Below are 16,567 nucleotides of genomic sequence, written 5' to 3'. Positions count from 1 at the left end.
TTTTCGTTGCCCTCCACTGGACTCTCTCCAATTTGTCCACATCCTTCTTTTAGTGGGAGGCCCAAAACTGGACACAATACTCCAGATGTGGCTACACCAGTGCCAAGTAGAGGGAATAATCACTTCCCTCAATCTGCTGGCAATGCTTCTACTAATGCAGCCCAGTACGCTGTTAGCCTTCTTGGCAACAAAGGCACACTGCTGACACAACATCAAGTTTTTTGTTTTTTTTTATTTGCAAAATAATCTTTCAGAGAACCTGAAGACAAAGACTTAAAAACTTGCAGCTGTCACCCTTCCTGCCTGCCTGGGAAGGACCCAACCATCCTTCCTGCACCAAATGAAATATTTTCATGGTTATGCTGGCTGCAGCTGGACAGAGATTTCAGAGACAGTCCTGAGGGCCTGACAAATCCCCTTTCCCTACAAGTCTAAACTCTCCTACCAAACGCATGAGGTGAGGCAGATATGAGCAGCCTGGGAAGGCAGCAGGCACAATGTCTGTTGCCTGATTACTAGCAGGCAGAAAAAACGTAAATAGAACCCCTGACAAAATGGGAGTTGTTTTCAGCCCACTTACCCACCTGCTTTATTCACAGCCCCTCAAGTTGGGATAAATAGAAGTGAGCTGCCTGTCTGGGAGGAAGTTCAGACCTAGATCCATGGTTTGGTTCAGGACCAATTCTGTATCAAACGTAAAATGATTGAATGGCCCCTACTGAGTTTTTCGTGGAAGAAAAACATGAGAGAGGAAGGAAAAAACAAGATAGTTATGACCTGCAGTTTGGCAAGTTGAATAAAAGAAGCCAGCTCAACTCTGCCACTATCTGATTGCTTATTTCAGCAAAAGATATAACTACCATTAAACCAAAACTTTGTATTCCATGACATGGAGGAGTGCCTAGGACTTACGGAAAACTTTAGAAGCAAATTAAATTTATAAAGTCAAGCAATCAAAAGTTGAGGCATCCAAAATCATTAGCTATTCTTGAACATATAGGCCATTGCCTCTATGATTGGGAGTGACTGGGCCCCAGAAGAGAGAGAATTAAAAGGAGCTGAAAAACTTTGAAAAGAGTAAGAGAAAATTTCTTCCATTAGCTCTTCAAAATGTCCTTCCACTAATTCTTTCCCATCATACACAGCTAAATTGACTGAATTAATTTTCTTTTGACCAATTCTAAATGATTAGCCATAATGAGGTAATGAAGCTTCAAAGAGGGTAAAAACAAAGGAGGAAAAAAGTCCCCTCTTTTATCCAGCTAACCAAAGCTAGAAGATGCTATTTTGGCTACCTCAGATAATGTCTCTAACATTGCTTTAACAGCTACCCTTGGTGGATACACCCTTTTATTTCAAAACCTGATAAGCCCAGCTCCATAAAGTTTCACTCTGCCTAACCCCATTAAAGTGATGACAACAAGATCAACAGCTACTTCCAACCTCGGTTCAGATCCACCTAAAAGAAGAAAAATATCTTCTCTTACCACAATTCAGTGTCCTTGAAATTGTACTGTCAACAGCTTCAGAGAGAGGGATCTGCAGAACAGAGTCCTATCAGGATATCCTGTCATTCAGTTAGGAAGAGGTTATTCAGCTTCGCAGTAAAAACTTTCAGCAAAAGCCATGCATTTTAGTATTCTTCCTATATAAGGTCAAGCTTCACATGCTTTGTGGTTTATCTCATTGCTTTCTTCAGGAAAAGGAGGGAAGAGTCACTTCAGTCTTTTCCTTGGAATATACTAAAACAGTAAGGCTAAAAAACGCGGGTCATTTTCAGACAGAGCATTGTTAACTCATGACTGAAGGGTTCTGAAGAAAAAAAGTCAACAGTTTTTCATAATGGAAAAACCTCTGGTTTTTTTACTCCTCATGTCTTCTTTGGTTGCAAATAACCTCTCTTCACCACCAAAAGCCACAGATCAGGTAAGAAGAGTCTTATATCTTCTTTTAGATACATTTTTGTGTTGTGGTAGAATACAGAAAGGATGTGCATTTGTCACACATATGGTGTCTTGTGGAAAAAGAAAACCTATTGCACTGTCTATCAGTGCTTATGTGATACTGTCTCATAGATCAATAGATACCCCAACCTGGTGTAAATTAGCATATCCCCATTGAAATCAATGGAGCAACATCTAATTATACCTGCTAAGGATCTGGCCCATTAACTATGCCATTAATAGACTTGGGCAAATAAATCTCTACATTGGTGAAACTGGCAATAGATGATGTCTGATGATGATTCTCCAAAAGCAACAAATGAAAGATATTACATTTCCTACTATCTCAGAAGATGAAAACAGTCTTTTTACTATAGCACACAGAACACTTTATTTTCCACCAGTGTGAAAAGCTATTTTGGCCAGGTGAAAAACAGTCTTGGAGAATTTGGTTATTTTTAACAATTGCAAAAAATTGCAAATCTAACATGAAATTTGTAAACATTTCTGGAATTAATGTATGTGTCTATGTGACACAAACAGGTACAAATTTCCTGGATTACTGAAACTTCACAACAATGTGTTTTGTAACACACATTTAGGGAAGTGAAAAATGTTATTGTTTTATAGATCTAACCATAGAAAAGAGAACTGCTCAACTTGAACTATTTTACAACATTGGCTTTGGATTACTCTGTCCTCACTAGTAGAAATGACGGAAAGGGTTTGACTAACCTATTAGAAAAATTTAAGAGATGGGGGGTGGGGGAGAGTGTCAGAAAAAGGCACAACTCCAACTATCCCTCGTTTTTTACTTTTTCAGCTGGAAATGTGTGAAAAAGTTACTTTGAAGAGTGAAAAAGGGGGCTTTTCCCCCTGACTGTCTCTAACTTTTTCTTTTTACCTTTCTTCCCCTTTTCCAATGGAAAGAAGGGACGGGAAAGGAACTGAGAGAAAATGGGAATTTTCCAATTATTGCAAAACAAAAAATTCCAAAATTTTGAAAAAAAAAACCAAAAATCCAATTTTTATTTGAATCTTCTCATTTCAAAATCTTTGAAAATTGAAAAATGTCATCAAAAATGAAGGTGGAAAATGTTCTTTTGACAACATTTCAGTGAAACAAGCCAACCCAATATCTTTGATTTCCTAGTTCAGTTGTTTTTGGCTAGCATGCCTGTTGAAAGTCTTTTGCTTGCATATTAAAAGTCCAAATCCTGATATTCTTGAGATATCAAGCTCCCAGTGACTTCTCATGAACAACTTTGCAGATCAGGACCTAACAGCACATTAAATTAAAAACACAAATGTTGAACTAAACAGTTTAGCATGTAAACCTTAGGGTAAATTGGCCTGATCCTGCAGCGTTTACTCATGTATTTGCATCAGTGGGATTGCACATGGGAGTACAGATTGATGGATTGAGCATTTTGTTGTATTGTTTGAAGCTGATTTATTTGATTGCATAAGAAGGTTGCATTCAGTGCAATCTTAGGTAATTGAATGAGTTGTCTAATCAGTGTTTCAACTGAGGAGCAGGGTTTGAAAGGCAGAGTGTTTTAAAGAAGATCAGAGAAAGGTCTGGTATAGTGGTTAGAGAAGGATACAAGGAGACATAGATTCCTGAGTTCTAATTATGCCTGTATAGCTGACCCGCTGTGTAGCCTTGAGCAAGTCACTTGACCTCTCTGTCTCCACATCTCCATATGTAAAATATGAAGACTTATCTATCTCTTTTGTAGCAGCGTTGCAAGGGTAAGTGGGTAAATGCTTATGAAGTGTTTTAAAATGAAAAAGCATTATTCAGGGGATAATTATTATTCTTAAAAAGAGGTTTCACCCTTACAAACAGTTGTGTTATATAGAGAAATCACAGGGGGAAATCCTAGCGCAAAAATTATACCCTCAACTGAAATGTTATAAATGTATGTTTTTTGCTTGGCACCTTTAGTTTTAATTGTCTAAACATGCCAACTGGTTTTAAGGTTGTGCGGGGGGCGTTTTAAGAAGTGGGCCAAACTAGAACTTTGAATCTAAACCTTTTCAAATTTTCGCATTCAGAGAGTTCACATCCAAATTCACTCACATGCTTTCAGTTCCACATCAGAGCCAAACCTAAACGGCAACTACCTTTCATTTCAGATGTGGCCAAAATGTGTTTGTCCAATCGCTCACAATTTCAGTGCCATCAAATCCAAACCCAAAATATCATCCTGATTCAGCCTGTAACTCAAACTCTACCCAACCCAGGTCTAGATATTGCCTTTTTAGCCCATCTTGGTGGGGGTTTTTTTTATTGTTGTTGGTGTTTTTTTTGTTTGGTTGGGTTTTTTTTTGGGGGGGGGGGGGGTAAATATTTTAATATGCAGTGTCTGCGTTTTCACTGGGCATAGTGCAGTCTGGTTAAATAACAACACACACTTTCTCAGCAAAGATCCAGTTTTATATTCCCATCTCTAAATTGACTCCATCACAGATTGCTTCCATCCAGTGGGCTGAAATTTTATTATATTGCACATGGCATTTTGGGGGTTGTAGGAGCTGGTTATTGGGTAAACCAATATCACAACATTTCTCCATACTTAGAAAATAATGGACCTTTGCGCTGGTTTGGAAATCTAACTCAGCTTTATAATTTAACATCCCCGTTCACTGAGGCTCTTTCACTGAGCTCTCTTTGGTTTCCATGTCAAACTTGCCAAACTCAGCATTTATCAGATTCAATGCTATTGGCCAAAGATTTATTGTGATTCCAGCAAGGATATGAGACACAGGGGAGAAATATAAACATTTAGCCTCCATAGTTTGTAAGGTTCTTCTGTAGAGAAGCCTGCCGTTATATCATACTGACTGCTTCCACAACCTGTTTTAGGCCTGGAAGCAAAATAGCAAAACTGAAAAAGCACATTGTCACCACAGGAAAATAATGGGGCTGGGTGGTTATGAAAATGTATCCACACTATGACTAAGAATTAAAGCAGGATTTCCTATTGACTACAGTAGAAGCAGAGTTAGGCCAGCTCTGAGTGTTTTTTGAAAATGCCACCCTAAAGATTTAAATCTCTTTCTGGCTTTTTACAGGTGAAAAATAAATGTGATCAGAAGATGCTCATTACAACCAAAACCGAATGCCGATCTTGTTCTCTAAATGTTGAAATCCGGTGCCCTGATGGTTATAGTAAAATTACCAATGGATCTGGAATACGAGATTGCAGGTATTTCTTCTGTCAGAATTAGTCACTATAAATATTCTTCACCTTGAACCAAAAATTTTTACTCAGCATTAGAAATGATCTATGCCTTATTAATCTGTAAAAAGATTTTCTTCATTGTCGTAACCTTACTTTCAAGGTGTAGCACTCATTATTTTTATAGAAAGGCTTCTAAAACAGGTGGAAGGAGGACTGCAGAATACCCATAGCTTTGTGTTTAGGGTTTGTGCTTTTCTTTAGTGTGTGCCTGGTCTCTTTCACATCAAAGGAGATGGAAAGTTAGTAGTTACTTTTATGCCTCACCTACTTCTTCCCATTTGAATAGCTACCAGAGAAGCTCTATGAAAGTGTAGAACCTATAAGTGCAATATTATAATTTGTATTACAGTACTATTGAGGCCTAGAGGTCCCAACCAAAATTAAGACCCCACTGTGGTAGGTACTGTCCAAACACAGTGAGAGAAGAAGAGCTTACAATCTACAGATAGAGTTAATGTTCCTCTGAGTTCTCCCTTAGATCCTGCCAAGAGATCTTTCAATAGGAAGTGCAAATGGATAGAACAAGGCCTGGTGTATACTGCTGGCGAAATTCGGCAGCAGTCAACAGGAGATACACAAGATGCACATCTGCCCTTGACTTCCTAACTTCTATCTACTGTGGCATCCCCGTTACGCTGAACTGACAGGAAATGATCTCCCGTCAACTCAGCGTTACTCTTTTTGCGGGAGTGGATTAACGGCATCGACTTCCAGATCGATTGAGCAGGTCTCCACTGTTGCTCAATCGATCCCGCAGAATTGATCCGGTGGCGCCGATAGTGCCACCGTCAATATAGACATACCCTCGGTCTCCCAAATTTTACGAGACAAATACTGGAAAAAACTGTAATGGTGTTTTCAAAACTTTTCTGGTATACCCCTCCTAAAGAATCTTGCCAAAGTCCTTTATCCTACTCTAGACTAAAGATAGTCTAGAAAACTGTGGAGTATGCAAATTACAGATAGTAAGAAGGAGAAGCATATTGTACAAGAGAAATGGCTTCGAGGATGCTTTTGGACTTCAATAAACTATGGAAAAATCCCATCTTTTACATGAAAAATAAAAAACAGAACTGTGAGTCTGTAATTTTTAAGTTCTGTTATCTGGCTTGAAAGAAAGAAAAAGAAAGAAAGAAATGTTACAACTTCATTTGGTCCCACAGGAGGTTTTAAATACTCTAACATAGCTCAAACTTCTTGTCTTTAGGTATTACCTTGAAATCAGGACTTACACTTTGTCTCTTCCTGGATGTCGGCATGTATGTATGAAGGAATTTCAGCAACCTGAATGCTGCCAGGGATATTGGGGCCCAGATTGTATGGGTAAGATCACATTATTGGCATACCATTCCGTGGATGTGTGACAATGATTTTTCTTTTCCTCACAAATTATTTCCGTTGTAAATCTGATTTAGTTTCAAAATGTGTCAGGAGCAGTTAGCACAGTAGTGCATCTTGGTCAGTGAATGTAATTCAGAGTGTTACATTAAGTATGTAAAGCTTTAAATAATGTAGGACCAATATATCCGATGGACAGTCTACTCACTGTGACAGGGCCAGACCGCAGGGCTATGAAAGGGTACTGGAAGGCATGTATATTAGCCCCAGGCTCCATAAAGCCCTCTTCCCTGGGTAACCCAGCTGGGGCTAATTGAAGACAGTTGGGCCAATTAGGCCACCTGGAGCCTATCAAAGAAGCTGCCCCGGCAGTTAAAAGCCTCCATTTCAGGCAGGCCAAGAAGGCTGAAAGGGAGTTAACAGCCAGAGGAGAGGAGGCAGAGCAAAGCAAAGCAAAGCAAGCAAAGCAGAGCGAAGAGGAGTGAAGTGAAGCGAAGCAAAGCGGAGCGGAGCGGAGAGGAGCTGCCCTGCCCTGCCCTGCCCTGCTGCCACTATAGCTGCAGGGCTTGGGACTATCATCCACGGCCGCTACCATACCGAGACAGAGAGGCTCCAGCCGGGGAAGACACCACAACCCTTCACGCCGGTACGAGGGAGCAGTCTACAGGCCGGGGGGGCCACGGACAGGCGGCCCAGGGAAGGTAGTAGGTCTCCAGGACTAAGCAGGGTGAGACCACTCCTTACAGGGTCCCTGGGTTGGGGGCCCGGGGAAGAGGGCGGGACCGGGTCCCCCCTCCCCCTGCACTCCCCTCCCCGCCGCACCACTGGCACAGCCGCTGAAGCGCAGGATCCACAGGGCAGGACAGGCGCACCCTGCCACACTGGTGTCAGGAGTGGGATTCAGCATGCGCAGCGGCTAGAGAGAGGGAGAAGGAGAGAGGGAAAAAAAAAAAAAAAAAAACCCCAGGAGGGTGGGGGACTTTTCCTTTCTTCCCCTCCTCACCACAATGGACGACGTGGTAAAGGCACTCATACAAGCCACGGCGGCCCAGCAGGAGGCCACCCGGGCCCAGATGGCCACCCAGCAAGAATCACTGCGGCTTCAGCAAGAGACTAATCAGTTGTTGATCAGCCAGGCCAACCAGGACCGGGCCCTTTTGCGAGAAGTAGTGGCCCAGCTGAGGACCCTGGCTTCTCAAACCACAGGGCCGGATGGGGCGCGAACACTACGTGCCACCGGCTATCTGCAGAAGATGACTGGGGAGGACGATTTGGAGGCGTACCTCCTTACTTTTGAGCGGGTCGCCGCACGTGAGGCTTGGCCCCAGGCTCAGTGGGCTGGTATTCTCGCCCCCTTCCTGAGTGGAGAAGCCCAGAAGGCCTATTATGACCTACCCGCGGCGGCGGCGGCGGACTATGCCCAGTTAAAAGCAGAAATCCTGGCTCGGTCGGGGGTAACGACAGCCGTGCGGGCCCAGAGGTACCACGACTGGAGATTCCAGGAGGGCAAGGCTCCGCGGTCGCAACTATTTGACCTCGTCCACCTCGCCCAGAAGTGGCTGCAACCAGAGGTCCACCGGCCGGAGAAGGTCCTGGAGATCCTGGTTATCGACCGGTATATGAGGGGGCTGCCGGCCGACCTCCGCGCTTGGGTAGGGCAGAATGACCCCTCATCTTATGACGACTTGGTTGCACTAGTAGAGAGGCAGGTAACGGCCAGGGGTCTCACCCGGCCAGTCGGAGGGGACTTGCCCCGGGTCAGACGACCTGCCCCAGTTCTGGGGTCCGGACGCCCGAGAACCCGGCAGGGACCAGGTGGAAAGCGAAGGGGACTGAGGGCCCACCGGAGGCCACCAAGGGACGGGGTGATGCGGGCAAGGAGGACAGAGCTAGACCCCCTAGCCCAAAGAACAAAGGGGTGTCTAGAGCCCCCTACCGCTGCTATGCGTGTGGGGAGTGGGGACACATAGCTGCCCAATGTCCCAACACCGAAGAACCCATGCAGTGCAACCTGGGAACCTGGCCGGACTCCTGTAGCCTAATCCACCTCGTAGGGGTTGCCCTAACCCCCCACAGATACACGAGGCCGGTGAAGCTGAACGGAGTCAAGACCCTGGCACTGGTGGATTCTGGGAGTGCCATTACGCTCATCTCGGGAAGATTGGTGAAGCACAGCCAATTAGCACAAGCTAAACGCACGGGGGTGACATGTGTCCATGGGTCCGTAAGCTACTACCCCACCATCCCAGTGAACATTGAAGTTCAGGGGGTGTCACCAGAGTGACAGCAGGAGTGGTCCCTAGGCTCCCATACCCAGTTCTTATAGGAAGAGACTTTCCGGGCTTTGGGACCCTCCTTCCCCAGAGGGGCCCGGGGGAGGGGAGGAACCTGAAACCCCGGGCGGGCCCTCCCCTGTGAGGACCACCCCCCGATGTTCTCTGAGATCGCCCAGGATCTATTTCTAGCCCCAGGGAAGGGCCAAAAGACCCGGGCCGAAAGGAGGGCGGCTAAGGCTTTGGGCACAAGAATCCTGGCCCAGGGGCTAAAGCCCGCCATGGTAGGCAGACAGACCCGGGCGACAGCTAGAGAAACAGCCCAGAGCGAAGAAGGCCCTGAAGCGGACACTGAGCCGAGTCGCACAGAACCGGAAGCTGGGGTAGAAACCGGTCCCTTGGAGCTGGGACAACTAGGAACAGTGCGAGAGAACTTCGGTCGAGACCAGGCCGGTGACCCAAGATATGTCAACGCCAGGACAGAAGTGGCCGAGATCGATGGAGTCCCAGTGGAGGGAAGAGCTCGAGGCCCGGGGCCATACTTTCTGGTAAAGGGGGACCTGCTGTATAGGGCCACGGAGATAAGCGGGGAGCGGGTGTTACAGCTCCTGGTGCCGTGGAAGCATCAAAATGCCGTGCTGAGCTTAGCCCACAGCCACCTCTTTGGGGGGCACTTGGGTGTAGAAAAGACCCTGGCCCGAATCCTGAGGAGGTTCTTTTGGCCAGGTATACACGAGGAAGTTCGGCGCTATTGCGCCACCTGCCCCGAATGCCAATTACACAGCCCCCAGCCTCATTTGCGGGCCCCTTTAGTGCCCCTACCCATCATTGAAATCCCATTCGAGCGTATTGCTATGGACCTAGTGGGGCCCTTGGAGAAAACAGCCAGGGGGCACCAACACATACTCGTTGTCCTCGATTATGCTACCAGGTATCCAGAAGCCGTTCCCTTGCGGAATACCACTTCTAAAGCGATCGCAACAGAGTTAGTGAAGATTTTCGCCCGGGTGGGGCTGCCCAAAGAGATACTAACGGATCAAGGGACCCCATTTATGTCGAAGCTAATGAAGGACTTGTGCACTCTCCTACGGGTGCGGGCCCTACGGACCTCCATCTATCACCCCCAGACGGATGGTCTGGTGGAGAGGTTTAATAGGACTCTCAAGGCCATGATCAAGAAGGTGGTGAGCCGAGATGGCAAGGACTGGGATACCCTGTTGCCGTACCTTATGTTCGCCATTCGCGAGGTTCCCCAGGCCTCCACGGGGTTCTCCCCTTTGAACTACTGTACGGGCGTCACCCCCGGGGCATCTTGGACATAGCCAGAGAAACCTGGGAGGAGGAGCCCACCCCGGGAAGGAATGTTATTGATCATGTACTCCAGATGAGGGATCGGATAGCCCGAGTGACCCCCATTGTGCGGGAACATTTAGAGAAAGCCCAGAGGGCCCAACAGGTCCACTATAATCGCCACGCCATGGTTCGACGATTCCAGCCAGGAGACCAGGTGATGATCCTCGTACCTACCGCTGAGAGCAAACTGTTGGCCCAGTGGCAGGGGCCCTATGAGGTGGTCGAGCCTGTGGGAGAGACCAACTATAAAGTACGGCAACCAGGGCGCCGGAAGCAAGAGCAGATCTACCACATTAACTTATTAAAACCATGGAGGGCCCGAGAAGCATGTATGACCTTCACCCAGGAGGTAAGCGCGCCTGAACAAGTGAAGATATCCCCTGATCTAACGCCAAACCAAAAGGCCGAGGCAGCAGAGATGGTAGCCCGGAACCAAGATGTCTTCACGACTAGCCCAGGCCGAACAACGGAGGTCTTTCACCACATCGTCACCAGCCCTGGGGCGAGGGTTACGATGAGACCCTATCGAGTACCCGAGGCCAAAAGAAAGGAGATTAAGGCTGAGGTCAAAAAGATGTTGGAGATGGGGGTCATAGAAGAGTCCCATAGTCAGTGGTGTAGCCCAATTGTGCTAGTACCGAAGCCAGACGGCACTACGAGATTCTGCAACGACTTCCGCCGGCTAAACGAGGTATCTCGGTTCGACGCATACCCCATGCCTCGTATAGATGAGCTTGTGGACCAAGTGGGCAAGGCCCGATTTCTGACTACCCTAGATCTGACCAAGGGATACTGGCAAATCCCACTAGCTACAGAGGCAAAGGAAAAGACGGCATTTTCAACACCAGATGGATTGTTCCAGTATACGGTCCTTCCCTTCGGATTACATGGGGCCCCAGCCACCTTCCAGCGCCTAATGGACAAGCTGTTACGCCCTCATGCTGACTATGCCGCTGCGTATCTGGACGACATAGTCATTCATACCCCAGATTGGGAGACACATCTGAGGAAGGTGGAAGGGGTACTGCACACTTTGAGGCGGGCTGGCCTCACCGCAAATCCCGCCAAGTGTGCCATTGGTCTAGCCGAGGCTAGATACCTCGGATACATCGTAGGGCGGGGCACAGTAAGACCCCAGCTCAACAAACTGGAAGCCATCCAGGATTGGCCTCGGCCCAACCGAAAGAAGCAGGTCCGAGCATTTTTAGGGGTGGTAGGGTACTACCGACGGTTCATCTCCCATTTCGCCTCCAGAGCCAGCCCCCTGACGGACCTTATCAAGGCCCGGGGCCCGGACATGGTACGATGGACCGCAGGGGCAGAGGAAGCCTTCGCAGACTTACGGACGGCCCTCTGCAATAACCCCGTACTCCTTGCTCCTGACTTTACAAAGGAATTTATTCTGCAGACCGACGCCTCAGAAGTGGGGCTGGGGGCGGTCCTGTCGCAGATGGTAGGTGACGAAGAACATCCCATTATGTACCTCAGTAGGAAGCTCCTCCCAAGGGAGCAGAGGTATGCAGTAGTGGAGAGGGAGTGCCTCGCCGTCAAGTGGGCTATGGAGGCACTCCGTTACTACCTGCTGGGACGCCACTTTACGCTGGTGACCGATCACGCGCCCCTCCAGTGGATGCAGCGGAACAGGGAGAAAAATGCGCGGGTGACCCGGTGGTTCTTGTCCCTCCAACCTTTCCGGTTCACCATACAGCACAGGGCAGGACGTCGCCACGGGAATGCTGATGGTCTGTCCCGGGTCCACTGTCTGACGTCCCAAGTTGCCCAAACCTGGGGGCTTGAGCAGGGGGGGAGGATGTGTGACAGGGCCAGACCGCAGGGCTATGAAAGGGTACTGGAAGGCATGTATATTAGCCCCAGGCTCCATAAAGCCCTCTTCCCTGGGTAACCCAGCTGGGGCTAATTGAAGACAGTTGGGCCAATTAGGCCACCTGGAGCCTATCAAAGAAGCTGCCCCGGCAGTTAAAAGCCTCCATTTCAGGCAGGCCAAGAAGGCTGAAAGGGAGTTAACAGCCAGAGGAGAGGAGGCAGAGCAAAGCAAAGCAAAGCAAGCAAAGCAGAGCGAAGAGGAGTGAAGTGAAGCGAAGCAAAGCGGAGCGGAGCGGAGAGGAGCTGCCCTGCCCTGCCCTGCCCTGCTGCCACTATAGCTGCAGGGCTTGGGACTATCATCCACGGCCGCTACCATACCGAGACAGAGAGGCTCCAGCCGGGGAAGACACCACAACCCTTCACGCCGGTACGAGGGAGCAGTCTACAGGCCGGGGGGGCCACGGACAGGCGGCCCAGGGAAGGTAGTAGGTCTCCAGGACTAAGCAGGGTGAGACCACTCCTTACAGGGTCCCTGGGTTGGGGGCCCGGGGAAGAGGGCGGGACCGGGTCCCCCCTCCCCCTGCACTCCCCTCCCCGCCGCACCACTGGCACAGCCGCTGAAGCGCAGGATCCACAGGGCAGGACAGGCGCACCCTGCCACATCACATAATGCCTGTCACAGTATCGGATCTGCTGACCATCCCATGTCAGGATCCTGAGAAGGTGTGACACTAAGCCTTCTCATTTAATAGCCTACAGTTTTGGAATATTCTCCCTCCTCACTGTTGACCAAAATACATTAGTGACTCAGAAAGATTACCTACATTCCTTTCCTTTTAAGTCAGGGTGTTTCAGAACTTGATCCAGCATGGGAGTCATTCATTGTCTAAATAGACAAAAAGAATGTTAACAGATCCTCATCTTCTGCATAGGCAAAGGAATGGGTTAAACACTGACCATGTTTACTGGAACCACAGTTCTAGAAACCCAGCCTATAGCTAGATCTATCCTTACAACATGGAGTGACAAGCCAACTTTTTAGTTATTGGGGGTTTTGTTACTAATAAAACATAGAATCTGGCCCAATGGTACAGCAAAGACAACAATAATACTTGATTAGTTTATACGCTGCAATGTATTCTGTGACATCACGGCATGGACCGCATGTGTTTTAGAGTATGGAAGAGTTCACTCAAAATGGAACAGTGTCAGAATTCATGCTAAAGGAATTCTGTAGTGACTTAGGAGGCCCCCTTTTCCTTCTAATAAACATCCTGGCCAGAAAAAATAACTATGTAAGAGAATCAAGGTCTAGGCATTGTTTCTGCTGTCTTCTTTCTTAAGGGAAGAAAATAGCACTTTTCTTTATCTTATTCTTTTTAAGAACATACTGTGTATCTTGGAGTTTAGAGGAAAGCAGTTCCTTCCTGAGACAAGAACAAAATTTCCTGACTAGCAGCACACTTCACCTCTTGCTTTTGATGGTGATAACAAAATAAGCTCTCAAATAGCACTTTTATTTCCTTAAATGATAGACCATAGTGGAGCAACTGGTGTTCTTCTGTCCTTCACTCACATGCTGCATGATTCTAGTACTACAAATCTTTCATGCAAGAAATCCATACTCCTGTACATTTTTAAATGGACTACAATATATTGAATCCAAACAAGAACCATCACGGAATATCAGCCTATTGATGGCAAGGAGGCTCTGTCCAAATTGTTGGGAGATAGGGGGATTCTGCAAATAGACTGGAATAAATTCCTTTTTAAAAAGTATGCATGCATTCTTAAAAGCCTGACAAGACTAGAACTCATATTTTCAAAAATGAGCACCTAAAAAGTTAGAAACCCCCGTCCATGTCTGATTTTCAAAATTGCTGAGTGACCAGAAACTTTCAGTGAAGACATTTACCTAAATATTAACCTAGAATCTTAACTTTCAGCACCCATGTTTGTAAATCTTGGCCTAGAGTTTGCAGATCACAGCTCAAATGCCAGCTTGATTTGTGTGCACATTAAATTATGACTGACATGATATCCTTTGCATGAAGCATTCCAAACATGCTTCAGTAAACTTCAGTTCAAATGCAATATCATTTCAGAGCGTTATACATTTTTAAGGTCTGTAGAGGCTGATCCAGTGGATATAGTGTACTTAGATTTCAGAAAGCCTTTGACAAAGTGCCATACCAAAGCCTTTTAAGCAAAGTAAGCTGTCATGGGATAAGAAGGAAGATCCTCTCCTGGATCAGTAACTGGTTAAAAGATAGGAAACAAAGGGTAGGAATAAATGGTCAGTTTTCAGAATGGAGAGAAGTAAACAGTAGTGTCCTCCAGGGGTCTGTACTGGGACCAGTATGGTTCAACATATTCATAAATGGTCTGGAAAACGGGGTAAACAGTGAGGTGGCAAAATTTGCAGAGAGGATATAAAATTACTCAAGGTAATTAAGTCCAAAACAGACTGAGAAGAGTTACAAAGGGATTTTACAAAACTGGGTGATTGAGCAACAAAATGGCAGATGAAATTCAGTGTTGATAAATGCAACTTAATGCACACTCGAAAACATTAGCCCAACTATATATATAATCTGATGGTATCTAAATTAGCTGTTACCATTCAAGAAAGAGTTTTTGGAGTCATTGTGTAGAGTTCTCTGAAATCATCCACTCAATGTGCTGCGGCAGTTCAAAAAGCTAACAGAATGTTAGGAATAATTAGAAAAGGGATAGATAATAACACAGAAAATATCATATTGCCTCTTTATAAATCCATGGTATGCCCACATCTTGAATACTGCATGCAGATCTGGTCATCCCATCTCAAAAAAGATATATTGGAATTGGAAAAGGTGCAGAAAAGGGCAACAAAAATGGTTAGGGGCATGGAAAAGCTTCCATATGAGGAGAGATTAATAAGACTGGGACTTTTCATCTTGGAAAAGAGACGACTAAGTGGGGATATGCTCAAGGTCTATAAAATTATGACTGACTCTCTGGAGAAAGTAAATAAGGAAATGTTATTTACACCTCATAACACAAGAACTAGAGGTCACCAAATGAAATTAATAGGCGGAAGGTCTAAAATGAACAAAAGAAGTATTACTTCACACAATGCACAGTCAACCTGTGGAACTCCTTGCCAGAGGATATTGTGAAGGCCAAGAATATAAAAGGGTTCAAAAAAGAACTAGATAAATTCATGGAGAATAGGTCCATCAATGGCTATTAGCCAGGATGGGCAGGGATTGCTGTTTGCCAGAAGCTGGGAATGGACTACGGAATGGATCACTTGATGCTTACCTGTTCTGTTCAGTCCCTCTGAAACACCTGGCATTGGCTACAGTAGGAAGACAGGGATTCCGGGGTAGATGGACCTTTAGTCTGACCTAGTATGGCCATTCTTATGTTCTTAAAACCATTATGATCATCTAATCTGGCATAGAACAGAAGTATTATCAACCTAATTTTACAGTTGTGCAACTGAGACCCAGAGGGATAAAGGGCCAGATTCACAAAGGTATTTAGGTGCCTAAAGACACAGATTTGACTTTGACTTGACTTTAGTGGGAGTTGGGTATCAGTAGCAGAGGGACGCACTCAGCTGAGGTTTCCCAAGTCACAGTCCAGAGCCTAACCTCCCTCCCTCTGACTTGCTCTCTGGCATCACCTATCCCTGGGGCAGACCATCACCACACACCCTCTCCCTCTTGCAGCCATTCATATTTTTAATCAGTATCCAGCAGATACCAAGGCCGCCTACTTTGTATTTAGAAAATACTGAAAACTAAGATTTTCCACATCCCTAGCTAACACATCCATCAGAGGCATAAAAGCAGAGGACATGGAATAAGACTTAGGGTAACAAGCCACAGAAAGTAGGGCTCCTATATAGGACTCTATGCAGACGCATAGCATGTAGCTTTTTCTCTAAGTTTTAGTTACCTGGACTATTTACTACTATTGTCATATGGATTCTTAAGAATTATTTGTTGTACAAATTTCAGTGAAAAATCAAAATAGACTAGGAAAATATATACTATGTAGCAAATGATCAAATTAGAGTGGAAGGACATCAGATGTTTCCGAAAGGGCTGGCAACATTAAATCCACTCTGCTCTTGCTGGTGTAATACAAAAGGCAAATGGAAAACAGAGTAAAAATAATAGTTTTAATGAATTAAACTGTCTGAGGGAAGAAAATTTATGTATTTCAATGTTTTTTTCTAAAAAATAAAAAGCTCTCACTACAAAGCAGTATTGCTGGCCAAAAATGTGAGGAGGGGGGAGAAATCCACAGAAACGCTGGCAGATTCAGAAGTATTTCCCATCCTGTTAGGTTTTGAGTTGGCCTGGTTTTTGTTTTCTGAATTTTCTGTGGATTTTTTTTTAAGAATGGAATTTTTCAATTTCAAAATCATAAAACTTCAAAAATTGGATGCTCCAATTTAAAAAAAAAATCCAAATATTTTAAAAAATAGGTACCTAAAATTTGGCTCCTAACTTCATATTTTTGGTATCAAAATAATCTGATTTTAAAAGGTGCTCAGCTCCCAGCCATTTCCAGTCATATGCTCAGACCA

At 45.7% G+C, this 16,567-nt stretch overlaps 1 protein-coding gene and 1 long non-coding RNA gene across 3 annotated transcripts in view; one reads left to right on the top strand and one right to left on the bottom strand.

Annotated features, from left to right (window-relative positions):
* Window positions 1-16,567, bottom strand: part of LOC137145381 (uncharacterized) — a 93,165-nt gene that overhangs the window by 18,345 nt on the left and 58,253 nt on the right. The window lies entirely within an intron of this gene.
* Window positions 1,843-16,567, top strand: part of STAB2 (stabilin 2) — a 128,585-nt gene continuing 113,860 nt past the window's right edge. The window contains exons 1-3 of the mRNA XM_067536088.1: window positions 1,843-1,926; window positions 5,025-5,158; window positions 6,402-6,517. Coding sequence (XP_067392189.1) covers window positions 1,843-1,926; window positions 5,025-5,158; window positions 6,402-6,517 — 334 coding nt within the window. The remainder of the gene's footprint in view (window positions 1,927-5,024; window positions 5,159-6,401; window positions 6,518-16,567) is intronic.

This window comes from Emydura macquarii, unplaced genomic scaffold, assembly GCF_026122565.2.
Source record: "Emydura macquarii macquarii isolate MOO-44397 ecotype Brisbane River unplaced genomic scaffold, CSIRO-AGI_Emac_v2 contig_3530, whole genome shotgun sequence".
NCBI lineage: Eukaryota > Metazoa > Chordata > Testudines > Chelidae > Emydura > Emydura macquarii.
This window is presented reverse-complemented; position numbering and strand designations above follow the sequence as displayed.